This window comes from Passer montanus, unplaced genomic scaffold (genome assembly GCF_014805655.1).
Source record: "Passer montanus isolate IOZ18808 unplaced genomic scaffold, ASM1480565v1 scaffold63, whole genome shotgun sequence".
NCBI lineage: Eukaryota > Metazoa > Chordata > Aves > Passeriformes > Passeridae > Passer > Passer montanus.
In genome coordinates, this window is record NW_024371371.1 from 48,311 (window position 1) to 74,289 (window position 25,979).

Below are 25,979 nucleotides of genomic sequence, written 5' to 3' on the forward strand. Positions count from 1 at the left end.
ACAACCCTAATTCAGCCCCCAGGAAGGGCAAGATAAGGCAAGACCAGATGTATTTGGCCACTGGTCCCTGCCTGAGATTCAGCTGAGGGTGGGAGGGGGTGGCACCTAATGGGAGTTGTGCTGGTACATTGAATTCAGGCTGCTCTGCTTTGGCACAGATTGAATTAGGATAAGCCCCCCAAGCACCACGAGCACCACCACCCTCCCTGGCCACCCATCTCCCTGGCCACTCATGTCCCAGCACAGCACAAACCCTGAGGGCTTTTCCTAAGTGCAGGGCTTTATTGAGGAAATCAGAGGTTTTGGAGCTCCCCTGGTAGTGAGGGCCTTGGGGGGGGGGCTGTCCTGCCCTTGGCAAGGCTGATGCCTCACTGGAGCCAGGATGGGGTGACCCCTCTGCAGTGACCCTCTGCACCCCAGGGACCGCCTGGCCCCAGAGCCCATCTCTCCCTGCCAGGGACTCGTTCTCTCCCAGCCACAAGCACGCGACTGGGGCTGCATTCCCTGCAAGCCCAGCTCTGGCTGGGGCTGCGTGTCCCTACAACCTGGGGGACAAGTATTATGTCCAAGTCCCTGGTCAGCATGGACAGGCCCACACAGGGTGTCCCTGGATCCCTCCCCCATGTCGTTTGCCCACACTCACTCCAGTGTCACTGGGGAGGGGGCTGGTGGCACTCAACCAAAGAAAGCACTGCAGAATCCCACCGAGAAGCCTTGATGCCCACCAGCTGCCAGGGGCTCCCTGTGAGGAAGAAGCCTGAAGCCGGCCCCAGCCCCGCTCTACAGGGCGGTGCTGGTGCTCTCCACACGGGCCTGGGCGCCCGGCAGCGTGCCCAGCCGCTCCCGGTGCCCGCAGGAGCGCTCCCGGTTGTGCCGCACGTAGCACACGACGTAGCCGACCACCATGGCGAGCCAGCCGAACATGGTGACCAGCACGGCCACGTCCGTGCTCCTCGGGCGCGCGCCGCAGAAGTTGGCGCCGGCGTCCAGCACCTGGAGCAGCGGCTTGCCCACGTACTCCTGCCGCGGGGCCGTGTGGCAGGTGACGTCCCGCAGCGAGGCCGGGTCCAGGCGCGCCTCCCACAGCAGCTCCTGCAGGCCGCACTCGCAGTGCCAGGGGTTGTTGGCCAGCCGCAGCTCGGCCCTGAGGGCCAGCAGGGCCTCCTTGGGGATGCTGCGGATGCGGTTGCCGGACAGGTCGAGGCTCCTCAGCCCGGCTGCCACCCCTCTGAAAGCCGCCCTGTCGATCTTCTCGATGGCGTTCCCGGAGAGGTCGATCTCCTGCAGGTGGGAGAGGTGCCTGAAGGCGTTGCTGGGGATCCTGGTGATGCTGTTGGCGTCCAGCTTGAGGAGCACCACGTCTCTGGGGATGTCCTTGGGGATCTCCTCCAGGCGCTGGGAGCTGCAGAGGACGGCCTTGGCCCCCGCCCGCTCCGTGCACTGGCAGCTGGGCGGGCAGGAGCTGCCCCAGGGGATGCAGAGCAGGAGGCAGAAGAAAGCCTGGGCCACGCTGGGCGCCGACGTGCTGCTGCTGGTGCTGCTGGTGGTGAGGGTCATCTTGCAGGCAGGCAGCTCAGCATGACTGCTGGCAGCTCCCCGGGGCAGCAGGACGGCTCCTGGGCGCCCCTGCAAGGCCTCTCCCATGGCTGAGGGAAGCTGTGGGTGCAGGGGATGTGACACAGCATTATCTCCTGGAACACCGGGCATGGCTCGTGTGTGGTGTGCCCTGGCAAAGGGGTGAGAGGCTGGGCTCACAAGGGTGGAGTGACACTGGCTATCTTTCCCAGGACAGCTTAATTTGGATTAATTAAAAATAGAAACCCCTGTCTCTGCAGAGACCACCTAGGTGGACAAAGGGAGCTGCCAGATGGGGTGTGGAGATGAGCCCGGGACGTTCTGCCCCATCCTGCTGCCCAGTTTCCAGGGGGGATTGCTGCTGGAGAGCAGCAGCAGTAAATCCCTACCTCACCAGCCCTGAGTGTTTAAAAAAAATGATGAGTCAGACTGTAAGGATCATCAGACTGATTTAATCACCGCCAGGGTTTTAAGTAACAAGATGTGGAGCTCTTTTGCTTTGCTTTCCCTTCCCTTCCCTTCCCTTCTGGTCTGTGAGCTGGTACAAGCCAGGTTCCCACGAGTTTCACCAAAGAAGTGTTTGGAGGTGAGTTTGTTTTTTTAAAGTAAACAAAGAGTGTGGTTTGACAGCCTGGCTCTGGGGGTGGGAGGGGAAGGGAGGAGCCACTGCCTAGCACAGTAAAAGGGGTGGTGTAGGAACCCCAAAGCACACCCCAGTGCTGCCAGGGGTGAGCGAGGCAGGAGGTGAAGTAAGTGGGACACCTTTCCTCTGCCTTTGGTGCTGCTCCTGTCCCTGCTGCTGCCTTGGCCAGCCTGGGAAAAGAGATCCTCATGGAGGGGAGATCTGGGAGGCCAAGGGAGCATTTCTCATGGGAATTAATGTCCCATGTAAAGTCATTATGGGCACCAAGTTGCTGTCCCTCTGGTACCAGAATCCTTCTGCTAATGGCATTCCCCCGGTAGCAGCAGCATCCCTCAGGCGTGCCCGTGCTCAGGGTACCACAGGGGGATGCTCACACCTGAGGGACGCGGTGTGCTCATACCCGAAGGACGCTGTCTGCAGCTGTGCCCGCAGCCCTGCCCCCGGCAGTGGATCCTGCCCGGGGGTTTGAAGCTGGGCTTCCCGGGAATCCTCTGACCCTGCAAAACGCCCCGGGCTCTGACGGGGGGAACAGGGACGTCTCTGTTCCCGGGGAACAAGGAGTACGCGGTGCCGCGTGGAAGGGCTCGGGAGCCCCAGGAGCCGCAGCCCCGCCGTGCCCGGGCTGTGCGGGGCGATGCTCCGGCCCGCCCTGAGCCCTGCCCGGACCCGGCGCTGCCCCGCCCGGGGCCCGCGGTCACTTACCGTTCGGGCTGTGGCTGCCGTGCCGGTTCGGTGCCGGTTCGGATCCCGGCCGGCCCCACCTGTTGCTGCGGGAGCGGGGCGGGGGCAGCGGGGACAGCAGGCGGAACCCCGGGGCTGCGGGAGAGCGGCAGCGCGGAGCCCGGTGCGCAGAAATGAGCGCTGCTAATGAGATTTCCGCTGGTTTTTTGGAGGCTGAGAGTCTAGAAGCTTCATCTGCTGCTGTAAGGCACGATCGTCCCTCCCCGGAGGGGAGCAGGAGCAGACATCAGTCTGGGGCAGTGGGAGAAGGTGCCAGGCCAGCACTTGGGAGCACAGCTCCACATCAGCTCTAAACACGGCCAGGGCTTTCGAGCAGCCTGCAAGGTGCCCCTGCCCATGGCTGGAAATGAAACCATCACTGAAATCCCGTCCAACCCACACCATTCTGTGAGCCAGCCATCACTGGGGGTGAGGCTGTGCCAAAGTGAGTTTGTACAGCAGGGTTGGGGTGGAATTGGGCTTAGCCTGGAGGTGTGCTCCAAGAATGACCCCCAGGAAGAGCCCCTGGTTAAACAGCTGTGAGACACCAGCAGCCTGCAGTGTTTAATAATGGTTTATTGAGCTGGGTTGAATGCATTGCCAGGCTGAGCCCCCTCCCCTCGCCAAACCCCGTGCATCACTGGTGAAACTGCAGTTGTGCCATGGTGGCCACCAGTGTGGGATGAGCAGCCTTGGCTGGCCGGTGTCTGATCCACTGGGAGGAGGTGGGGAACCAGAATCCTTTCCTGAGCAGTCCCAAGCACAAGATGCCACCGTGGGGCTCTTCTGGATGATGAAAAAATTTATCCACTGTGCCTTGTTGTCCCCATGGCAGGCCACAGAAAACGTGAGTGAAAGACCCCTTAAAAGCAGGGATGCCTGGGGCTGACACACAGATGTCCCTCTCCTGTCCCTACCTGCCCAAGGAACACCAGAGCACGGATCACCTGTGTCCCAGCAAGCTGCCACTTCCATCCCTGTGCACAAGGGGTGGGGACAGGCAGGTGACGTTTAGCTGGGGCCTTGCTCGGAGAGAGGAGGGGAGTTTAGCTACAAGGCAGTGCTAGCATACACAAGCAGGACCACAGACAGTGGGGGCATGGCAGGTGGGCCTGGGCAGGGCTGTGAAACCATAGGTATATAAGCCAAGAGCTGCTCACACCTTCAGAAGTGCTGGGTCACAGCTCAGGACCATGTTGTTGGGTCTGAGGCAACCAGAGGTATGGGTACAGCCACCACAGGAGCCACTCCAGGCCTTCTCCAGAGCAATCCTTCAGGAGCTGTGGCAGGGGGGCTGCCAGGGCTCAGAGCAGGAGCAGGGAGCAGTGATGGATACTCTGGTGGAGCCCCCAGTGCCCACCCCAAATCCCAGAGCAGGTTGGAGTGGACAGAAGGACCATCTCACAGGAAAAGCCCTATGGCTCTGTGTGGCCCAAGCTCTGGGCTAGTGCTGTGGGCTGATGTGGAAGCACCAAGACACAAGCTGGGGCTGAACTTGGTGGCTCAGGTGACTGCTCAGGCAGCCCATGCCCTCAGGGAGGGGACACTTTTCCTCCCAGAGACCTGCAACATACATTCACAGAGGCACCCAGACTATCTCAACCCCAGCAGCTCCCACGTTCTCCCAGGGCAGCTGGGGTGGAGCTGCAGGTCCCAGCCAGAGCCTGCTCTGGGGCAGCAGGAGCTGAGCACGAGGCCTCAGTAGTAGGCACCGAGGAGGGTTGAGACCTTGTGCAGGAGCTGCTTGTGGTTGGCGTGCAGGGGGATCCTCTTGTCCAGCACCTGCCAGCGGATGCACAGCTCCGGGTCGCAGCCCTGGAGGAACTGCAAGGGGACAGATGTCACATGTGTGCTGCCAGCCACGCTCAGCAGCACCTCCAGCCCCAACCTCCTGCTTTTCCTTTTGGGGCACACACTGAGGTGCCACCCCACGTTCATCCCCTGTTCTTCCCCCGCTGCACGCAGCCAGAGTCCTGTGGAGATGTGGCTCTGGAGACCTGGCTGCTGTGCCCAGGGAGCTGCGAGCTGAGGCAGAGAGCCCCGGGGGTGGCAGCCCCTCACCGAATTCAGCCGCTTCATCTCCACGTCGTTCTGGGTGTCGAAGTGCACGCTGATGGCCACCGTCTCCACCCAGGCGTTGTCCGTGTTGCGTGGGTCGTCCAGGTACCCCTTGTGCACCTGTGCATGCAGATGCCACGTGAGCAGAGCCCTCATCACCTCTCTGAGGGGTGGGTTGGGCATCACTCTGTGGGTTTTCTGCCCTGCTGGAGGCCAGAGCCCTGCTCTGCTGCAGCTGGAGCCATGGGGAGCCACTGCTGCAGGCACAGACTCTGCTGTGGGCAGCCTTCCCTTGGATCTCTGGGCTGCTCCCTGACTTCCAGACATGAATTATGGCACATCCTCACCTCCCCTGCCCCTTGCTGTCCGGTGGGAGCAGTGGCCAAGAGGCGATGCACCCTGCCTCTGTGCCCTGGGCCACCCACGTGGCCCTGTGACACCACGATGCCCACATGTCCCCACACTGTGGTGATGTCCCCATGTCCCTGTCGTGACATGACACCTGTGTGTCATCCGAGGTGATGCCCACATGCCCCCAAGCCCTCCTGTGACCGACAGCACAGGGACAGCCGCGTGCCCCCACCTCAGTGCCTTGTTTCAGCAGGTTCTGGAACTGGGGCCAGAACTCCCGGCGCAGGATCCACTTGAGCTTCAGGGGCAGCATCTCTCCTGGCTCCAGTGAGCCCTGTGCCAAGGCAGATGTCAGCCCTGGGGCCTGCCATCAGCACACTCCAGCCTCCCTCCCTGCCACCAGCTTGGCCATTGGGCAGTTGCCTGCCACCACTGCAGGAGGTACCCCAAGGTCTGCTGGTGCCTCCCATCCTCCCTCTCCTGCACAAAGTCCGCAGCTCTGCCCAAGCAGAGTTTGCCTGATACAACATCTGCCAAAGGATGCTTTGGCAATGGCTTAACAGGATCACATGAAGGATGTGAGGATTGGAGCCATGGAGGAAAGAGGGAGAGGCTGGAGAATGTAAGGAGCTCCCAGCAGCTGCTCTGTACAGGGGCAGAGGCACCTCCTCAGCCAGGCTGCAGCACACACCTGTGATTCCCCCTTTTCTGTGGGATCCCTTCCCTTCCCTTCCCTTCCCTTCCCTTCCCTTGGTTCCTGCCAGCCCTTACCCCAGGCAGAGCCCAGACATCAGACAGGGGATATTGGGCCACCAGGACTTCCAGCATCTTCTTCAGGCTCTTCCTTATGATGGACCCATCCAGGTTCCTCCTCCAGCTGTGGGAGAGGTCCCCGTGATGCTGCAGCTGGCCGTGGCTCCCCCCTGCCCAGCAGCAGTCACGTTGGCAGTGTGGGGTTTGGCAGCTCTCTGAGGTGACCCCACAGCCCCTTTGCAGCCCCGAGCCCCGTGCTGGAGCAGGAACACTCACCGGGTCACCACGGGGTGCAGGGCATGGTTGGGCCCAAAGCAGTGCAGCCTCCCACGGCCTCGCAGCCCCGTCCTGCCCATGGGGTTCCTGCCAGGGAGAGAGTGAGGACACCCTCCGTGCACCCCCAGCACCCTTCCCTACCACTGCATCCCACATCCTTGGGGTGTTTTTTGGGTCGTGTTATCCCTGCCCCACCATTAGCTGTAGGACAGTGGGAGTGGGATGGATGTGCCCAGGCAGCCCTGGCCTCTCCGTGTCCCCTGCCTTTCCTGGCAGGCAGCTGCTGGGCAGTGGCACTCACAGTGGCAGCCCGTCCTGCACGGCGTAGAGCCCGTGGAAGCTCTGCCGGTCGATCAGCCCGTCCATGGTGTTGTAGTTGATCTTCAGCAGAGACTCCAAGGAGCTGCAGGGTGGGAGGCAGCCCGGCAGGGAGGGCTGGCTGTGCCATCCGGGGAAGGGGAGAGGGCTGGGAGCCGTGGGGGGACACTCACAGGCTGAAGGGGTCCTGCACAGCCATGTCCTTGTGGTCGGCCGAGTAGGCAGGGGGGTCGTAGAGTGGGAAATCCACCTGCACAACACAGGGCTGTGTCAGCCCCCAGCTTGTGCCTCTGCTTGCACAGGAGGCAGGGGCTGGGACCCCAGGGACACCGAATGGCCCAGTCTCTCCTCTGCCCAGCTCGTGGCATCACGCTGCAGATGATGCTGCAGGCTCTGCTGGAGGGCTCACACCCCCATGGAGGCCAGTGCCTGCCTCTGAGCCAGCTGTGCTTCAGGAAATGCAGAGGTGGGTGGTTGTACCCCCTGTGTCCAACCAAGCACCCCCAGGCATTCCTGGCCCTGCAGCTCCTAGTAGGAATGGATCCTAGCCCTTTGCTTTGGGGTCACTCAAGCAGTGACTCCAGGAAGGGTCCCAGGGTTGGGAAGAACAGCTCTCAAATCGGATGATGGGCTCCTCTTCCCACCAGTGCCAGGATGTGCCTCAAGCCTTCTCCTCCCAGCCCCAGCGTGCAGAGTCACAGCTCCTACCTCCCAGGGCACCTTCTCGTCGGGCACGGGGAAGCGGAGAGTGTGAGACCCCGGGTACAGGAGGTGTCGGGCCAGCACGTGGTACGGGGGCTGGCTCTCCTCGGCTCTCCCCTCCAGGCCAATCTCCTTGGTCTCCAAGGCTTTGGAGGAGCCTGTGAGGCAGACACAGACAGCAGGGTCCCACAAAGCAGGGCACCAAGTCCAGCACTGTGCACTGGGGCCCTGCTGAGGGGGCTGGCTGGGTCTCTCCATGGGGATGCTGATGTCCCCTGGGGCTGTGGACCCCAGCTTCCCTTCTGGCAGGTCCTGGTTTAAACCCCGGGGAGGGTGGGAATGGACTGAGGAGGGGCTGGATGACCTCATGGAGACACCAAACCTCCCAGCACCAAAGGAACCTGTGCCTTGCTGCTGGGGAGGAGCCAGCTCTGCTTACCCACAGCTGGCACGTCCTCGCCTGAGCTGAAGCCATTGCCCCGCAGTGCCTGCATCATCCACCTCAGGGCCTGGGCACTCTGGTGCACCTGCAGGGCACAGCACAGGGTCACCCCCAGCCCCACTGCTCCCTGAGGGCCACGGGATCCAGCCCTGGCAGGAGGCACCGCTGCCCTTGGCATCCTGCTGGCAGCAGGATCCTGGCTCTGTCCTGGTGTCTGCCTTGGAAAACCTTCTCCAGGGGAATATTTTTACAAAGCAGGTGGAAAGGGAGATGGAAACAGGATATGCCAAGGCTGGGCTGGCTGCCTGGGCACCCCAGTGCCCCAGAGGGAGGGGACAGAGAGTCTCTGTCCCCAGGAGGTCTGGAGGGCCCTCCCAGGCCAAGGAGAAGAGCTGGGCCAGCTCTAACTGTTTGGGTGACCATCCCACCACTTCCCACCTGCATCCTGTTTACTTTGGAGCCAAACAGAACTTTTCCTATAAACCTTTAACCCTCAGATGTTAATGGCAAGGAAACTCAAACTGTCTCAAAGGGTATTGATTCAGAGAGATTCTGTGTTCTAGTTCAATTGACTCAGACCATGGAAAAATTTCACCTTTCTTGGGCACCTGCCCTGGTTTTGCCTCACCTGGTCCTCCAGAGAGCCCAATCTTTGCTCTACTACCCCCGTCCTCTTCACCCGGTCTAAGTCCAGCAGCTCTGCCAGCGCATCAACCCTGGAGAGACAGTGCAGGTTGGAACTCCCTCAGCAGCCACCCCTGCGCTGATCCCAACCCTTCCATGCCCAGGACACCGAAGGACAGAAGGGACTTCCTTTCCAGGGAGCAGCCGTACCTCTGTGCAATGTCCCGGATCATCTGCTCCGTGTTCTGCTTCTCCTGGCTCTGCTGGTGCTGCAGGTAGCTCTCCTTCAGGTACATCTCCCACGAGAGAAGGGCGGCCTCTTCATTCTTCTCCAGCTTCTCCTCTGCCGAAGGAAGAGGACGGCGGCGCTGCCACATCCCTGCCCGTCCCAAACCCCAGGAGCACAGCCCCTGTGCCCAGCCTCATGCCTGGGACGTGGCACAGTGCCCTGGGGAGGGGAGGAGGGCAGGAGGGACGCTGGTCCTCACTGAGCTGGTGGCGCGTGGCCGGGCGGCGGAGCAGGCCCCGCCGCAGCAGCAGCTGCAGGTGGCTGAGCAGGATGAGGGGCGGCGGCGCGGGCGGGCGCCCGTGGTACTCCTCGATCAGGTCGTGCCGCTGGAACTTCCAGATCTGGTCCGTGTGCTCCTGCACCTGCTGGAAGGTGTAGCTGGGGCAGAGCCCAGGTGTCAGCCGTGCCGTGGGGATGAGGGGGCACTTCGTGGCTGAACGGTGTCCCAGCTCTGCCCAGCTCCCTCGTCAGCCCTGAGCTGCAGCTACTTCTACCACATCTACAACCCCCAAGTGGGATCCCACTACTTCCACCACACCTAGAGCCGCCCAGACTCACTTGAACATGGCAATGAGGAGGTTGAGGAGGAGGATGTTGGTGAAGAGCAGGTAGAGGCACAGCAAGATGACCGTCAGCCACTCGGGGAAGATGGGTGTCTTGCTGTCCGCGTTTGTCTCCGGGCACTTGGGCTTGTAGGGGTCAGTCCCGTTGGGGCTGCACTGGTCGATGTTGAAGTTGACCCCTGTGGGAGAGCACAGAGTGACTCCATGGTGGCCAGACCTTGGGTGTCTTGGGGAGCACGTTCTGCTCTCAGACAGCAGCCAGCACCAGGGAGCTTAGCAGCAGGCAGGGGTTTGACCTCCATCTGCGCCATCCCAGGTGCTCTGCTCACTGCCAGCTCTGCAGGACTCCCATGGGCCAGCCAGCATGAGTTTGGTACATCAGCTTGGCCGCAGCCACCCTGCTCGTGCCATGGCTGTCACAGCCAGTGTCCCGTACCATCGATGTAGGAGGGAATCTGCCCGAAGATGGTCAGGTAGGAGTGGTAGACCACGCCACGGAAAAGCCACTCCACGCGCTCCTCGTTGTGGATCAGGATAGCCTGCTTGGCCACCCCAAAGGACACCACCCACACTGCCAGCAGGAAGAGAAAGAAGAAGACATCCTTCATCTGCAAAGAGAGAGGGGAAGGATGGCTGTGTCCTGGAGCAAGCTCCTCTCCAGGATGGGATGACATGGGTGGCATATCCAGCTGCTGCAGCAGGACGGTCCAGCCTCACCCCAGCAGGACAGAGGGGAGCTCTCACCATGCGCTTCACAATGATGATCTTGGGCCCCAGTGTTTTACTGACTGTGAAAATGTGCATCAGGCGCAGGCAGAAAATGATAAAAGCCAGGGACAGTATGATGCGCCCAGGATACAACGTTGATGGGATCAGCCTGGACATGGAGGAGAGGAAAGGGAGCACCTCAGTGCCACCATAGAACCATATAGAATCATTTAGGTTGGAATTACTGGGAGGGAGGTGAGGCCCTGGCACAGGGTGTCCAGAGAAGCTGTGGCTGCCCCTGGATCCCTGGAAGCCTCCAAGGCCAGGTTGGACAGGGCTTGGAGCAACCTGGGATAGTGGAAAGTCTCCCTGCCCAAAGCAGGGGTGGGACTGGATGGGCTTTAAGATCCCTTCCAACCCAAACCAGTCTGAGATTCCATGATTCTGTGAAAATACTGTTGAGCTCTGCAGCTCACCTGCAAGTCAGCCCTGCGATGAAGACGAGGATGGCGCAGATATCCAGCTTATTCCAGAAGTCCTTGATGTACAGGGAAGCCATTTTCACAACCCCGAGTCCATCTGGATCATACAACAGCTGTTGGGAAGAGAAAAGGGGCTGGGTGTAAGATATTCATGTGCCCCATAGAGTGGGGAGACCACACAGATCATCTGGCCATCACTGGACACCCTTGCTGACTCTCGCTGACCCTGGGCCTATGTGGTTTTCTCTAGGGGCATGGGAGGAGTACAGGGACATCTGGGAAGGAGCATGGGGACACCAGGGACATTGGGGCTCTTCAGGCTGGAGGAGAAAGGCACTGAGATGTTAAAGCAAAAGCTGGAAAATCTCAAATGTCAAGAAAACCTGGAAATCCTGCTGGGAATTCACCCAAAGGAAGAGCTCCCTCCATCTCCTGACATTCCCAAAACAGACACCAGACACTTCCTGGGAAAAGCCCACCAGCCCTACAGCATTTTCTTCTGCAAATGTACAGGGCCAAGCCAGATGCAGCCAAGGAGAACCCCTGCCCTCAGAGATGGGGGATCTGGTGGTTCCACGTGCCGGGACCTCTCGGAATAGGGGCTGACACGAGAAGCAGCATGGGACCATGAGCTGCGTGGCACCTCCCAGGAGCTCCCAGAGGGGTGTGTCCCCTCCTGTGCCACCTCCCCGCTCAGCCCTGCCTGTCCACACCTGGCGGGTCTCCTCGCACACCAGGGAGAAGAGCCAGAAGTAGATGAGGTATTCCCGCCAGGACGGCCGTGGCTGGAAGTCAACCATCAGCACGTAGGCGAAGAGCAGGAGGAAGGTGAAGTAAGAGAGGGTGTTCATGAGGAAGATGACGATGGGAGCTGTGAAGAAGGCTCGGAGGCGCGCCAGGCAGCCCATGGGCTGCAGCCTCTTCTCCCTGCTGGGAGCAGGGATGGACGTGGGCTGGGCTGCCCTGGGAATGCCAGGGCAGCTGCCCCAGCCAGCCGCAGGGGGAGGCAGGAGGAAACCCCTGCCTCAGTGCCAGGGTGTGCCAGAAGTACCTGAAGGTGATGAGGTTGGTGTAGAGCAGGGGGAAGAACAGCATGCACGTAACCACCCGCCAAAGGCCGTTGTCCACAGACAGCTTCCCCCACCAGACCTTGGTTAGGAAAGCCTGTGAAGAGGGAGAAAGAGGAGTGCTGGCTACAGAGGCCGAAGGGCAGAGTGCCCCAGCCTCCCACGAAGAGCTCTGGATCTTGGGGACAGTTGGGTATATTCTCTTCAAGGACCACTGCTGGGAACCCACCTGGACACCCCCGTGGGACACAAAATTCATGTTCTTGGCCTCCAAGGCCAGCTGCAGACAGGTTGTCTTCCCCCAGGCTTCAGAGACACGGGTGAGAAGCTTCTGGGCTCTCTCTTCATCCTTGCGGTAGCAGTCTGTGAACACACCTGGAAGGGCCAGTACCAGGGAGACGAGGCTGAGCTCGGGGGCCGGGCACCCACAGAGTCACCTTTCCAAGCAGGATCAGGACAGCGCACCACACACTGGTACTCCCTGTACTCCCACCAGCGTGTGGGCATGGCCTTTGGAACATAATCCCCAACTGTGAGGATGGGACCCTCATTTCTCACCCCCCAGACATGTCCTGGGTAAAGCTCACCAGCCCTGCGGGGTGCAGGAGCAGCTCTGGGGGGGCAGGAGCAGCTCAGGGGGGCAGGAGCAGCTCAGGGGGGGCACAGGAGCCCTCCTGCTCACCGATTGCCTTGTGCTCGTACTCCTCAGCCAGGGCCAGCATGTCATCGGTGGTGTCCGTGTCCTCCTCCTCCTTGGCCAGCTCCTTCAGGATTTTGCTGCAGGCCAGTGCAGCTGCCATGCAGTCCTGGCTCTGGCACAGAAGAGGACAAGGAAAGCATGGGCACTCTGTCTGTCAAGTCCCAGAAACCTTGACAAGCCCTCCCCAGCTCCCACAGGAAGGAAGGAGGGTGGCCCAAAGAGATCAGTGCTCAGGATGGACAGCTTGCAATGCCTGTGGATAGCCCACTCCCATATTGGGAATATGGGAACAACCCTGCCCTTGGCTGATGGGACAAAGTGACTCCTTGGCATGTTCACTGTGCCAGCAGCCATGCTGCCTCTTGTTCTGGAATGCTGTTTATGAGTGGAAGCCTTCTCCACCCCAGCTGCCGTGCCCCTGAGGGCTCTGTCAGCCTGACTAGCCCACTTCTGGCCCAGCACATCCCCTCTGCCTTTTCTGGCCAGGAAGGGAGGGATTTGGCCTCATGGCGTGGCTGGGGATGGACATTAAGTGCCCTGACTAGCTGGCTCCTGTTTGCCTGGGGTCAGGCTCAGGACAGCTCTGCCACTATCCCAAATCCCAGCAGGTTCCAGGGGCTGTGAGGTTTGGCTCCATATGAGCCTCTCTGGGCTGTGATACCTGGGCCCAGATGATTTCTGCCAGCTCCCTGCGGTTCTGGACCACGGCCCAGATGAGCAGGTCCCGGACGGGGTCCATGGTGAAGGTGACTCGGCCAGGAGAGCGCTTGTAGAGGGACCGAAGGCTCGAGCCCTGCACCTGCAAGTGTGCAATGCTCACCACAAACCCACTCAAACACCCGGTGCTGCCTCCACCCCACAGAAAGGACTTTGCCCAGCTAGAGGGGTGGCCTAGACTGGACTCATGCTGGGATTTTCCCTTTTTCTAGGGCTGGGATCAGGCTGTGCACCCACACCAACGGGTCCTGCCCACCAGCACCGCAGCACTACAGCTGTAGGGAGCTGCACCTGGAATGCAGGGCAGACAACTAAAAGGCACTTTCAGTAAGATTGTTGAGCAGCCAAGAGGCCAGAAACCCAGCTGCCCCCTCCAGGAGAGCTCCCTGAGGCCGTGCCCCCTCCCTGCTGCCCGCGGGGTGCGTACGTTCAGCTTGATGTGCGGGACGGGGATGGAGAGCCGGGGCCGCTCCGCCTGCTTGGGCTTGGGGTACAGCGGCTGCGAGGAGCAGCCCAGCAGCTCCCGCAGCACCTGCGAGACGTGGTGCAGCTGCAGCCTGGGCGCCTTGGAGGTGTGCTCCCTCTCCTCCAGCAGCACCTTCTGCAGCTTGCTGTGGAACAGGCAGGACGGCGTCAGGTTGTCGTAGAGGTAAACCAGGGTGTCCCAGGTGACAAAGTCCTTGAGGCGCACTCCCTGCTCCAGGAACAGCTTCACAAACTCTGGCTTGTTGGAAATCAGGGCAGCTGCCATCACGGGGTGGAGATCTGAGGGCTGGCAGGCCAGAGGCAGATGTCAGGTCTCAGAGCAGCACCCTACCATTCTCCTCACTTGGGCAGAGATTTTGTCCCTGAGCACGTGAGGAGTCTTTGGATGTGAAAGAGCACGTGGCATGCACTAAAACTTGTGGGACATTCCCAGGGGGTTAGAAGAGGCCACTTTTCTCTGGCAGTGGAGCCTTCTGCCCCCTTGGCTGCTGGGCAGAGGGATGGGTAGGGTAGAGAGCACCTATCCGAAGTTCAGGAATATCACAGAATCACAGGACAGTTTGGGTTGGAAGCTCATCTTGTTCCAATCCCCTGCCGGGGCAGGGACACCTTGCAGGTGTCCAGGTTGCCAGCTTGACCTTCAACATTTCCAGGGATCCTCAAATGTTTCACTTTTGGGTTCCTAGCTCCCACCTGCCCTTCCCAGTCTCATCAAAGGTGTGTGAGCTGGGGGAACCCAAACTGTTGACTGCAATAGGAGAATCCCTTCCAAGTTCCACAGCCCCATCAGGAAGGACAGACAACCCTGCTCAGCCTTGGCTTCTCAACAGCAGGACCAGGCAGGGATGGCAGAGCTGGCCCCTGCCCCCCTCTGTAATAAGGTATGAGCAGAGAAGCACCAGGCTGTGTGAGGTGAGTTTAGAGACAAATTGACAATTATTTGAACAGTGACCACAGGGCAGAGCTGTCAAGAGGTATTTTAGGTTCCAGGTGGGTCTTTAAAAACACTGTTTTTGAACAAAATAGGAATTGTCTTTGTGCATGCTTAGCTCTGCTTTGGGCATTTGAGGGCATTTTTGAAGAACAGCCCCAGTTAATGCACTGGGAGTCCAGGGTCCAGGAGAAATCCCTTTCAAACTCTCCCTGGGCACAGCTGAGGTGAGAAGTGCCTGGCAAGCTGTGAGCCTGACCAGACAAGCAGCACAGGCATGGCCCTACCTTCCAGTCGTGGTCATCTGTGAAGATCTCACTTCGGGCAATGTCCACCCTGTTCCAGGCCACGGCCAGCTTCAGCTGGTGGTCCCAGTTCTCACGGCCAAAGTGGTCCTGGTTTCGGGATGCTGCATGCAAAGTGCACGTGTTAGAGCAGAGGTCACCCAGTGAGAAGACACCACCTGGGAGCCTCCTTGGATGCGTGGCCCTTGGGATAATCATCTCTCCCCAGTAACAAGGTTTGGGGACTTCTTTGGTGACCCCATAAGTCAAGCAGCGGTAGGAGGTGCCTTGACCCCCATCCTGTTCCCCTTGCCCCATCCTCCCACCCCTCACCTTTGAAGAGGGCCTGGAGGATGGCCACATCCACGTCCTGCTGGCCATATTTGCCCTCTCTGAAGATGGTCAGGAGCTGCCGGCTCCTCACAATGTCTTGGATCTGCAAGGAGAGCCAAGGGCAGGCAGTGGGGAGCAGGATCTCCTCCCTGCTGCTTCCCACAGGACCTGCACGCTGCCGGGCAATTCCTCACTGCCCTCCGCTGCCTGCAGAGCCCCTGTGCTCTGTCCTCCACCACGGGCTGGTCACAAACACTCCCTACTCCCTCTCTGCCCAAAGGGAGCAGACAGTGCAGGAGCAGAGCCTGAGCCCTTGGGGTGCCCACCAGGACAGTGACGAGGGTGGATGGGGGCAGATGAGGCTTAAACTTCCCACGGGGACCCTTGCTGCACCCCTGGCACCTCTTTGCTCTCCCAAAGCTCAGAGGAGCCTGCAAGGCGCTCACCTTCTTGGTCCACTCCACCAGCTTGCCCTCAGTGAAGAGCTCGTAGGTGTCCTGGAAGAGCACACTGAGTTTCCTCTGGATCAGGGCAATGGTTATCTTGGCCACGGGCAGGTTGGCCACCTGCGCGATGACATCGGCCACGCGCCCCGACCCTTCCACAATCACACAGGGGGTCCCGTTGGTGATGGCATTGTAGATGGTCTGCAGCAGAGCGGGGAGGTAGGTCAGGATCCCAGCCAGACACCTGCAGGGCCTCTCTGAGCCTGGACCCTCTGCTGCTCCCAGCGCTCCCGTCCGTGTGGCACCACAGGGAGCAGCGCCCGGGAAGGAGCTGTCCCTCCTTTGCCCCCTGCCTCAGCTTGCCACAAGCAGTTCCTTACATCAAGAGTCCCAGGGCCTCCTTCCAGCACCACACACACGATGGGGATCTTGATGGCAACACCTGCAGGGAAGCAAAATCCAGGGTCACCTTCCCACAGGGCCGGTATGGTCTCCTCTGGGTGGTGGAGTGTGAAAGGCGAGGTGGGAGCAGTGTCCCTGACATGTCAGGCTTCAGGAGAGGGGAGGAAAACCATGCCCTGTGGTTGTCTGGCATGGCAGGTCAGGCATGTGGTGGGATTTTTGGGGGTGTGCAAGGACATGGGTTGGACTAGAGGATCCTTATGGGTCTGTTCCAGCTCAGGGGATTCTGGGGTTCTGTGAGCACATGTGTGCATGTGTTTTGGCAGGAGATCATCTGCCTGGAAGCTCCCTTGGGACCTGGCTCTTTGGCAGAAATTACTTTCTTGGACCAGCTCAGCATCCCAAGGTCTGAGGACTCCTTTAGTGATCCCATAAGTCTGGCAGAGAAAGGTTCTTTAATCTGTGTCATGGAGGAACCAGGTTCCACATTTATCATGACAATCCTCTCAGCCCCTGTGCCTGAATCCTCTGGGGAAGCCACAGCCCCTTGCTGGAGCCCAGGAAGGACACCATTCCAGGGGGATGCCCATCCCTGCCTCAGGCCAAGCTGTGTGTTGCCGTTACCTCCTTTCACCTTGGTCTGCTCTGAAATGAACTTCTCCAGCCTGGTCCTCAGGGGGATTTCCACCCCGTACCTCCCGTGGGTGCCGTCATCCACCAGGATGAAGTGGGAGTGGTTGCTGTCCAGGCAGGACAGGCTGCCCTGGTTCTCCTCATCCAGCACGTACTCAGCAGGAAAGCCCCCCTGTAAGGTGCAGGAGGAGACACTCTGGGAGAAGCCTGGCAGAGGAGCAGCAGACAGCCAAGGCAACCAGCACGTGGGGACAGGAATGGGTCAGCCAAACTGTCCCTGTGCCCCCACAGCGCTCACGTCAGCCTTGCCCCATGCTCCACTGGCCCTCACACCCACAAGAGGCCACCCAAGAGAAGCACAGAACCACTGGGTAGGGTGGAGTGGCTTCTCAGCAAATGCCAGCCTGGGACCATCCCTGGAAGAGCTCAAGGCCAGGCTGGATGGCTCCTGGAGCAGCCTGGTCTAATGATTTGCCTAGGAATTTCCTGGACAATGATTTGCCCAGGAATTTCGCAGCTACAAAGAGGTTAAGGATACTTTAGATTAATTACTACTACTCAGTGTAGTGATAAATTCAAATTTTCAAGTATAGTTAGAAACAAAACACTTAGCAATTCGATTTATAGCAGCCAGCTTTAACAAGACTACCAAGTGAGTAATCTGTGCTCGATAATTTATCAAATGCTACCTCTCTATATTCACTTACAAAAAACAGAAGCTGCACAAAAAGGTCAACAGAAATAGTCTTGAGTGTTTTAACCTTGAACACTGCAATGTCTAAATGACATTGAATGAAACGTTCCCTGGCCATGGCAGAGGGTGGAACAAGGTGAGCCATAAGGTTCCTTCCAACCCAAGCCATTCTGAAGTTCAATGCCCATCACTTGTGGGGCAGCTGGGTTTTCCTGGGCTGCCTGGCTCACCATGGGGCAGACGAGGCTCTCCCGGTTGTACACGGTCCCCCAGGTGGCAATGCCAATGGTGACAATGTCGCCCTCCTTGTGGCTGCAGCTCAGGATGAAGTCTCGCACTGCCTCTCCCACCTGTTTCATCACACCAGCGTGGGACCCCCCTGTGATGATCCAGGCTCCTGGGGGTCACAGAGGGGCATGGCAAGGGAGAGGCTCTGCCCACAGTGATCTCCCAGCCTCCCCCCTGTGGCTGTGGGTCCCTGGGGTGCTCCATCCCCCAGAAGATGTCTCTTCCCTGCCCTGGGGAATGCCTTCTTCAGCACCTTTCTGAGTCCAGCTCCTTTTGAGCCTCTATGCAGTGACTGAGCAGGAGCAGCCCATCCCTGGTGATCATGGTCCAGGTCTGCTAAAGGAGCTCAGCATCACCAGAACAGCCCAGCTTACTGAACCTGGCATGGCCGGGTACAACCACAGGGAGACCCTCTGCATCCAGATGACCTTTAAAAGTCCCTTTCAACCCAAACTATTCTATGATTCTGCAATTTTGTTATTCTGTGGTCTCTTACCTGTGGTCTGGGCCACCTTGACTAGCCCTTGCCGGAAGATGTTCTTCAGCCGTGGCTTCATGACGAAGTTTTTGGCTCCCCCGGTGACTGAGATGAGCAGGTTGGGGGGGTCGAGGCCCCAGTGCTGTGTCATGAGGTGGAAGATGACCCGTGGGGGGGTATCCGAGGAGACACGCACGTACTGCAGGAAAAGGCACCACGCACACATTTTGGGTATCAACAACGGGGTCAGGGTAATGGGACACCTCCTCCTGTCCCACCCCAAGGCTTCCCAGCACCATTCCACAGCAGAGTCCTGCTGCTGCTGGCCCAGGTCTTTGTCCAGGACCCTATTCCCCTTTGCTTTCCTGAGAACAAACATTCCCCAGACAAATCTAAGGACAGGGAACAGCCATTCCTTGAATCACAAATCTTGTGGTTTCAGAAAGGGTTTAAGGCTGAGAAGAGGGGTCCTGTCTCAACCCCTCCACCGCCTGAGTCACTGTTGCCTTTGGGGCAATTCCACCCTTTCCCAACGTCCTCTCATCCAGGAGGGAAATGCTCCTGTGCCATCTGCCATGGAAGCCCCAAACACTGGCTCCCCACACACCCACGGGGGGGACAAGCAGATCACCTTCCCTGTCTTCTGCCCCAGCCCTGTGAAGTGGATATCACCGAAGGCATCCGTTGGCATTTCCTGGATGTGCCTGCTGGGGTCCCACTCCTTCCCCAGGAAGATGGGAGGTTTGGCAGCATCGTCCAGGTGCTGTTCCCTGAGATAGCCACACTCACAAACGATCCTCCTGAAAAACACACCGACAGCTGCAGGGAGAGCAGCTGAAACCCCACAGGCAAAGCCCAGCCTGGGCAGGAGGTGCTGTTCTCCTTAGGAACAACGCGGGCCCCACATCTCCCACCCAGCTCTCCTCCAGCTCAGAACTTGTGCAGAAACAAGGGCAATGTTTGGGGGGAAATTAAGGGAAAAAAATCCAAATGCTTCCACTGGTTGAGATTCAGGACGGAAATATTTAAGATGGAGATGACTGCCTGCAAAAGCATTGGAAATGTTTTTCCCTGGGACACGAAGAAAAACACAAAATGTTTTTCCCTGGGACACAGAATCTCAGCCATGACTCACCACATGCTGAAGAACCAGTTAAAAAGAGGGCTTTGAATCCCTGTGACAGAAAGCTGGGATTTTCTGGTGCTGTAGCTGTATCACCAACCCTCACTTCTGCTCTCCTGAAGGAGAGGGAAGGAGGGAGTGTCTCACTTACCCAGAATCTGATGTCTGGGAGCTTTCCACAAAATAGGTGCATTCCTTCTTCCGGATGTTTTCAGGAATCCAGGAGATGAGATTTTCCTGGTGGAGCAAGAAAAGCAGCAAGGGGTCAGGCTTTCTGGAAAGGACCAGAAGTTATTCCAGGGGCCAGACACCATGGAGATGGGAGCACATATGGTTGCTTCTTGGGGTGTGAAGGATGAAACTCCACGACTGTCTGCAAGGACAAATCCAGAGGCACTCCAAGGAGAAGGGATATGAGTGCTGGCCATGTGCCCCAGATGTCTGGAGGTTTTCTGTCTGTCCCTAAAACTAACCTGATGAATTATTAATGCTCTTGTTAGTTAATGTTAGCCACTCATTAACACTTCTTTTTGTGCGTGCCCAACCTCCCCTCTTGCAGCACCTCCTGAACTTGCCTTTTCATTGCTGCCCGCGGGGAAATGTGCCTTCCTCCTGCTCTTTGAGACGCTGCTGCTGCTCTGCTGCAGGTTGGGCACCACCTCGAAGTCGCTCATCTTCTTGGGGTGAGTGGCAGGGTCATCTCCTCTCTCGGGGCACACCTTGTTCAGCTCGGAGGGGAGCACCTTGGCGCAGCGGCCGCGCGCCGACATGGCTCCTGTGCCTCGTGCTTCTCAGCCTCCTTTCTCCTGTTCCTAGGCTGGGAGCTGCCACACATCCCCATCCTGAGGGCAGTGGGAGAGAATCAGAGAATCCCAGAATGGTTTGGTTTGGGAGGGGCCTTAAAGTTCATCTCCTTCTACCCCCCTGCCAAGGGCAGGGACACCTTCCCCTGGAGCAGGTTTCTCCAAGCCCTGTCCAGCCTGGCCTTCAAAGGAAAAAAGGATACCCATGAGCTAAGAGCACTGAGGTGCCCCATCCATCATTGCCAGGGTGGAGATTGGCCCACCTGCCATCCCCTCGCCACAGTCCTGACACAGGGTGTCACCACGTGTGTGACAGCCTCAGCATGCACCACGCTTCCCCAGGGATGCCATCGATGCCCACAAAGTGCCCCACCACTGCCAGCCTGCCAGCTCTCCTCACCTGCTCTCCACTGCAGGCAGCTGGGATATTTCTGGCAGCAGGGAGAGCAGAAACTAGGTCTTGTGTGTGAGCAGCCTGAGCATGGCCCTGCATGGAAAACCTGGGAATATGGACATGCTGGCTGCAGAGACCCGGTGCTGGAGTCCTGTGTCCCCTGCAGAGGTGCCCTGAGAGCCCCAAGATGAACAAGGGCTTGCTGCAAAACTCCTGATCCCCCCTGAACACTCACAACCCCCTCTGCTGAGATGGGAGAGCTGCTGGAGCAAAGGTGGAAATGCTCCTGGGGTCTCTGGGTGTCCTCCCAGGAGAGCTGGGATTAGGTAATGGAGGAAGCCCAGACTCAGGTGATGCTCTGGTCAAGCTGTGGGCTCTGTGTTTAAGGAGGATTTTTTCTGCTTTCTTCAAGCCAAATCCTGCATTTCACCCAAGGGTGGGGAGTCCTTGTGGGGACAAGGAGTGCTGATGCTAAATCATGGAGTAGCAAGGAGAAGCTATTTTATCAGCCTCCCTCCTGGGATCCCCCACAGCCCCACTGACCTTGGGAGGCAGATTTTGGCAGGCTGGATTTCTGCATCAGCACAACCCCCAGCAGATCTGATTTTTGGAGAAGGAGCAGTTGAAATAAGGTCAAATACATTCCTAATCCTTGTTCGTGGCCCCACAAAGCAGGCATGCTCGTGGGGGCTTGGGGCATGGCCACAAGCATAATATAATATGCAGGAAGCATAAACCTATGCAGGAAGGGTCCTCCAGCACCTGGAATACCTGTTCATCCTCCAGCACCTGGAATTCCTGTCCTTAAGGGCTCGGGGACAAGGACAGAGCCTCTCCCGCGGCACACGCTGCCTGCCTCCCCCTTTGGGGGGTCGGGTGCCCCTCGGTCGCAGCAGGACGGAGGGCAAGGCTGAAAGCCGCCGTGATCCTCCATTCCCACCCCTGATCCTCCATTCCCATCCCCGATCCCTGCTGCCCGTACCTTCCGTGCCGCATCCTCCGGCCGCATCCCCGGCTCCACCGCGGCTCAGCGCCGTGTCCCTGCGCTCCTCCGGCTCATTTTGTCACCGGAGGAGCGGAGAGCAGGGCAGAGCTGCCCGCAGAGAGGAGGAGGCGGCAGCCGGCTGGCAGCTTCCCAGCAAATCAGGCTGCGGGAGCGAGCCGTGCCCGGAGCCGCAGCGCCCAGGCGGGTCCCGGTTCGCCGGAGAGGCTGAGTCACCCTGGCAGTGCCCCAGCCCGAACCCCTCGGGCACATGTCAGGATGGGGTCACTGCGGGGGTCAGAAGTGCCTCTGACCGAATTAAGGTGCGAATGTCACTGGCAGTGACAATGCTATGGGGTTTATTTCTATGGGAGAGAGAGGGGGAAAGAAAGAAATAGGGAATGGGGGGACAGAAAGAGTGTAACGGAGAGAACAAGGAAAATATCAGCACTCCGTGGATCTCAATGATGTTCTGTTGATCCTCCCCAGATGGTCTTCTTGGTGATGAAGGTCCCCCCAAAAAGCATAGAATTCAATGGTTTAATATATGCTCAGGCCAGGCAGGAAAATGCAGGTACTTCCCTGGGGGAAGGGGGGGAGTTTGGCATTTCTCACAGCAGACTTTGGGTTTGTTGCATCCTGTGCAGTCCTGTGGTGCAAGGCTTCAGGAATGACTCTGGGGGGCCTCTGATGGATTAATGGATTAATTAACCCCAGCTGCCTCTCACATTAATGTCCTGTGGATGTGGCATTCCTGGGGCTGGGGGTTCCACAGCCAGTCTCTGTAAGGGATGATGGGTTCACTGCCCTGTGAAGTTACAACACACCAAAACTTCCTCCTCTCACCTGGGTTTGGGGGGAAATCTGTGCAAATCTGCTCCCAGCAAATGGGTCTGTGGGCTACAGCCTCCTCCACCCCAAAGAAAGCTGGAGATGATCCTTAGCACAGCTGCTGGGGTTGGCTCACACTCTTTTCCTTGTTTACTTGGTTGTTTCAGGGGATTGAGGAATGGGTTTTGTAGGCACACAGTGTGTGGTGATTGGGGTGGGGCTGAGCCTCATCCCCAGTGGGCACAGCTGTGAGCAGCACTGACAGCAATGAGCCATGGAGTGCCCAGGGGCACTGAGCAACCACAAAAGGGAGCAGAGGGCACACAGGGGCAGGGCATCAGCATGAGGGGATAAAAGCCTGGGATAAAGAACCAGAAGGGCAGAACTTGCAGCCTTCTGAAGTGGTGTGGTGTTACTGTGCATGGGTTGAAGCTTTCTGAAATGGTATGGTGATATTCTGTGTATTATGGCCATCTCAACTGTGGCATGTGCTGTAATCAGGGTTTTCTCTTTATCTAATCTCAGCAGTTTGACTTTCAGTCCAAAGTCCCAGTCAGGCATCTTCAGGGAGGTTTCTTTGCTTGTAGCTTCTTTATACAGTTTTTGGTATAATGAGAAAAAAAACTATATCAATGCTTGAGGCATGAACTGTTTCATTCTCTGACAGCTGATATTATGAGCAGGGGCTGCCTGGGGGGGATGGATGGTTCCAGAAAGGAGCAGCAGCCTGGTGGTGCTGATGGAGGCCCAGGTGTGTGACAGGCTTGGTTAATGTGATGAAAAATCCCTTCTCTAACTGTCAAGCTTCCTTTATAGTACAAAAGTATATTAATTTATGTGTATCTATATACTATATATATATATATATAAATGAAACACTGTGATATAAAGAAGCAGTGGAGTTTTATTGAAGACTTTGGTATTGTTCGTGCTGAAGTAAAATAAACAGCCCAGCCCTGGAGAGGATTTTGCTTTTGGGGGCTTAGAGCAGTCCCTGAGAGATAAAGAGTGGCTTTATCCCTGGGATGACCAAGGTACCACAGCATCCCAGGCTCGTCTGGTGTCACAGCTCAGTCACAGCAGCCAGAGGGACTCAAGGACACCTGGATCTGTGGATGAGCAGAAACACAGCGGCTTTGCCAAGTTTTACTGTGATTTGAGATCTGTTAGTGTGGGTGTCAGTGCTCAGTCAATTTTGCTGTACCTGAGCATGTGATGGACATAAGAACCTCATTAAAAAATCCCTCCTGGGTGCCCTGATTTGGCTGGGACATCTCACACCAATAATAAATATTTACACTTTGTAATTCCAAGCTTTGCATCCCAACCTGGCACCTTGGCTGGCATGGGCCACATGTGAATTTTTGTTGATCTCACCACAGGCAACAAAAGCATTTTGGGTGGTGCTTCCCTCCTCCTGTGATGCTCTGTGCCCTGAATGAACCAGCTTCTCTGGTGCATTTGCAGCCACTTAACTTGCATGTGCCACAGCACTCGGTTAACAAACCCAGCATCCGTCTTCCCTGGGAAATGTGCTCAGCAGCAAAGCCAGGCCAGGCCAGCAGCCAAGGCAGAGGATGCTGCAGCACTGATTTGGCTGCTGTGGCCAAAAAACCCTGGGGAGCCTGGGCAACTGCAGCTGTGAGCGAGCTGAGGGTCCTGCACTGCCCAGTCATCCCCTGGCTCTTGCTGGAGAGGAGAGCTGTGACCAGAGCAGGAAACAGATGTGAAGGGTCTGGAGCACAAGCCTTACAAGGAATGGTTGAGGGAGCTGGGAAGGGGCTCAGCTGGGAGAAAAGGAGGCTCAGGGGGGACCTTCTTGCTGTCCACAACTCCAGACAGGAGGGGGCAGCCAGGAGGGTTTGGGCTCTGCTCCCAGGAACAGGGACAGGACAAGAGGAAGTGGCCTCAAGCTGTACAAGGGGAGGTTTAAGCTGGATATTATGGAAAAATTCCTCATTGAAAGGCTTGTCAAGCATTTGAATGGGCTGCTCAGGGCAGTGGTGGAGTCATCATCCCTGAAAGTGTTCAAAAAAATGTGTGGAAGGGAAAATTCCTCGTTGAAAGGCTTGTCTTTCAAAGCATTTGAATGGGCTGCTCAGGGCAGTGGTGGAGTCATCATCCCTGAAAGTGTTCAAAAAAATGTGTGGATGTGGCACTTGGTGACATGGTTTAGTGGAAGTGCTGGGCTGATGGTTGGACTCAATGATCTTAGAGGGCTTTTCCCACCTCGATTCCATAATTCTGTGATCTTCTGATGATAAAACATTGTGGGGCAGTGCTGGGAGACAGGTGGGAAGAGAAACGTTGCTGGATCTCAAACACAGCCACGTCCTTCAGGTTTGGGGTGAAGCTCTGTGGCTTTGGGTGCTGGGAAGAAGCACTAAACCACCAAGCTGGGCTCAGGTGCTGGGGAGAGGCACTAAACCACCAAGCAGGGTGAAAATGAAGCCACAGTGGCGTGCTCACCTCCCTCAGCTCACTTTGCAGCCCAAGGAGGTGAGTTCCACGGGTTTCCCTGAACGAGAGCAAGCAGCTGAGCCACTTCTGTGGGAGAACAGATGCTGCTAATGAGGCAGTAAATAAACCCATGTGCAAGGCTTTACAGTTGGGTTGTAATTACCTCTGCAGTGCCAAAGGAGCCGACGCCAGGGCTGCACATTAATGACACATTAATGGCACTGCTCATCCGCCCTGGGCTGGCTGGCTCCCCAGGGACCAGCGCTTTTATTTCATTTTTGCACATGCCAAAACCACCATGGTCCGGTGGGACTCGCCTGGAGCCAGCACTGGGGTGGTTCCCACCGCTCCTCCTAAAAGCCCTGCTGAAAACCAGCAAGGCTGAGAGCACTTCCCAGCAAGTTAACATCCATTTGCAGAAGTGGGAGCACGGAGGAGTGGCTGTGCTCCACTGCACACACATCCCTGCCCCAGGTCACATTCAGCCACAGGGATGGTGGGGATCCAGGATGCTTTTTCCTGCCAAAGCACAGCCAGTGCTGCAGAGGTGGGATCAGCCTCTCACTCCAAGCCTCTCTCCAGTGTGACCCCTCTCCCAGAAGCCATCGTGGTGCTGCCTTGGCACTGCTGGGGCTGCCGCAGGCTGTCCTGTGATCCCAAGGAGGAACCTCACTGCAGAGCATGGACCATGCCCATCTCCTCAGCGGGGAAGCCATTCCAATGCCCTGGCAGGGGAGGACACGTGCCTGGTCTGCCAGGGGGAGGTGATCCCTCCTGCCTCTTTCCTCCATGCCCCAAAAGCATCATTTGGATCCCTGTCTCTGAGCAGCTCCCATGAAGGATACCTCCTTCAGCCACCCTGGGGCCTCCAACAGGAGGGTGCTGCTGAGGAGAGGTGCTGGGAAGCACCAAAGAGCCACCTCCTGCTTGCCAGGGTTTTCCCACCTACACTTCCAGATTTCCATTGTCTCCAGGGCAGAAGGCACCGTGAGGCTGTGGCTGCCCTGAGAAGCCTCACCCCGTGCTTGGCTGCCCTGGCTGGGGCAGACACAGCCCCCAGCACTCTTGACACCAATGTTTGAGGGCTATTCCTGGGAAACAGGGTCTGCCAAGACAGCAGAGAGCTGTGGGCAGAAGCTCAGTCCCAATGCCAGGAGTTCTGCAGCCACCTGGTCATGGAAGGGGATGGAGCAGGGTGACAACGAGGACCTGGCACCTTTTGGGATGCACAGCCACCACACAGCTCCTGGTGATGCCCCAGCTGGGGAAGGGCTCTGGGCTTCTTCAGAGGAGACACCCTGAACAGGTCTGTCCCTGCTGTGCCTTCTCCCTCGGGCAGTGCCCTTCAGCTGGTGGCTGTGCCAGGGCTGCCTCCTCCCATTGTTATGGGGCAAGGAAAGAAGGGTCTGCCCCAATCTCCATC

At 58.0% G+C, this 25,979-nt stretch overlaps 2 protein-coding genes and 1 non-coding gene across 5 annotated transcripts; all 3 read right to left on the reverse strand.

Moving 5' to 3' along the window:
- Nucleotides 1-780: 780 nt before the first annotated feature.
- Nucleotides 781-1,644, reverse strand: LRRC3 (leucine rich repeat containing 3). Its single transcript, XM_039728020.1, has one exon. The coding sequence runs from the start codon at nucleotides 1,642-1,644 to the stop codon at nucleotides 781-783; it is 864 nt and encodes a 287-aa protein (XP_039583954.1).
- A 1,858-nt stretch (nucleotides 1,645-3,502) lies between these two features.
- On the reverse strand, nucleotides 3,503-21,419 carry TRPM2 (transient receptor potential cation channel subfamily M member 2). Of its 3 annotated transcripts, none has more exons than XM_039728073.1 (33): nucleotides 21,266-21,419; nucleotides 19,662-19,928; nucleotides 19,238-19,323; nucleotides 18,595-18,763; nucleotides 17,982-18,162; nucleotides 17,428-17,594; nucleotides 16,495-16,675; nucleotides 15,849-15,910; nucleotides 15,469-15,669; nucleotides 15,023-15,125; nucleotides 14,693-14,814; nucleotides 13,416-13,760; nucleotides 12,933-13,070; nucleotides 12,254-12,383; nucleotides 11,801-11,946; nucleotides 11,556-11,668; nucleotides 11,218-11,431; nucleotides 10,499-10,617; nucleotides 10,059-10,191; nucleotides 9,751-9,922; nucleotides 9,310-9,493; nucleotides 8,951-9,129; nucleotides 8,673-8,805; nucleotides 8,467-8,554; nucleotides 7,836-7,923; nucleotides 7,403-7,554; nucleotides 6,868-6,944; nucleotides 6,678-6,779; nucleotides 6,377-6,463; nucleotides 6,119-6,224; nucleotides 5,580-5,681; nucleotides 5,000-5,116; nucleotides 4,637-4,762 (listed from the first exon to the last, which is right to left on the reverse strand). In XM_039728073.1, exons 2-33 carry the CDS (start codon nucleotides 19,854-19,856, stop codon nucleotides 4,637-4,639), a joined length of 4,518 nt encoding a protein of 1,505 aa, XP_039584007.1. In that variant the 5' UTR covers nucleotides 19,857-19,928; nucleotides 21,266-21,419. The 3 variants fall into 3 exon arrangements, with proteins under 3 accessions (XP_039584004.1, XP_039584007.1, XP_039584006.1); XM_039728072.1 differs by having other exon boundaries at nucleotides 11,218-11,434; XM_039728070.1 differs by lacking the exon at nucleotides 21,266-21,419 and having other exon boundaries at nucleotides 3,503-4,762; nucleotides 11,218-11,434; nucleotides 19,662-19,856.
- On the reverse strand, nucleotides 5,638-5,723 carry LOC120511268. The gene has a single exon (XR_005629692.1). It is a non-coding gene; the product is annotated as a Z6 small nucleolar RNA (small nucleolar RNA).
- Nucleotides 21,420-25,979: the final 4,560 nt, after the last annotated feature.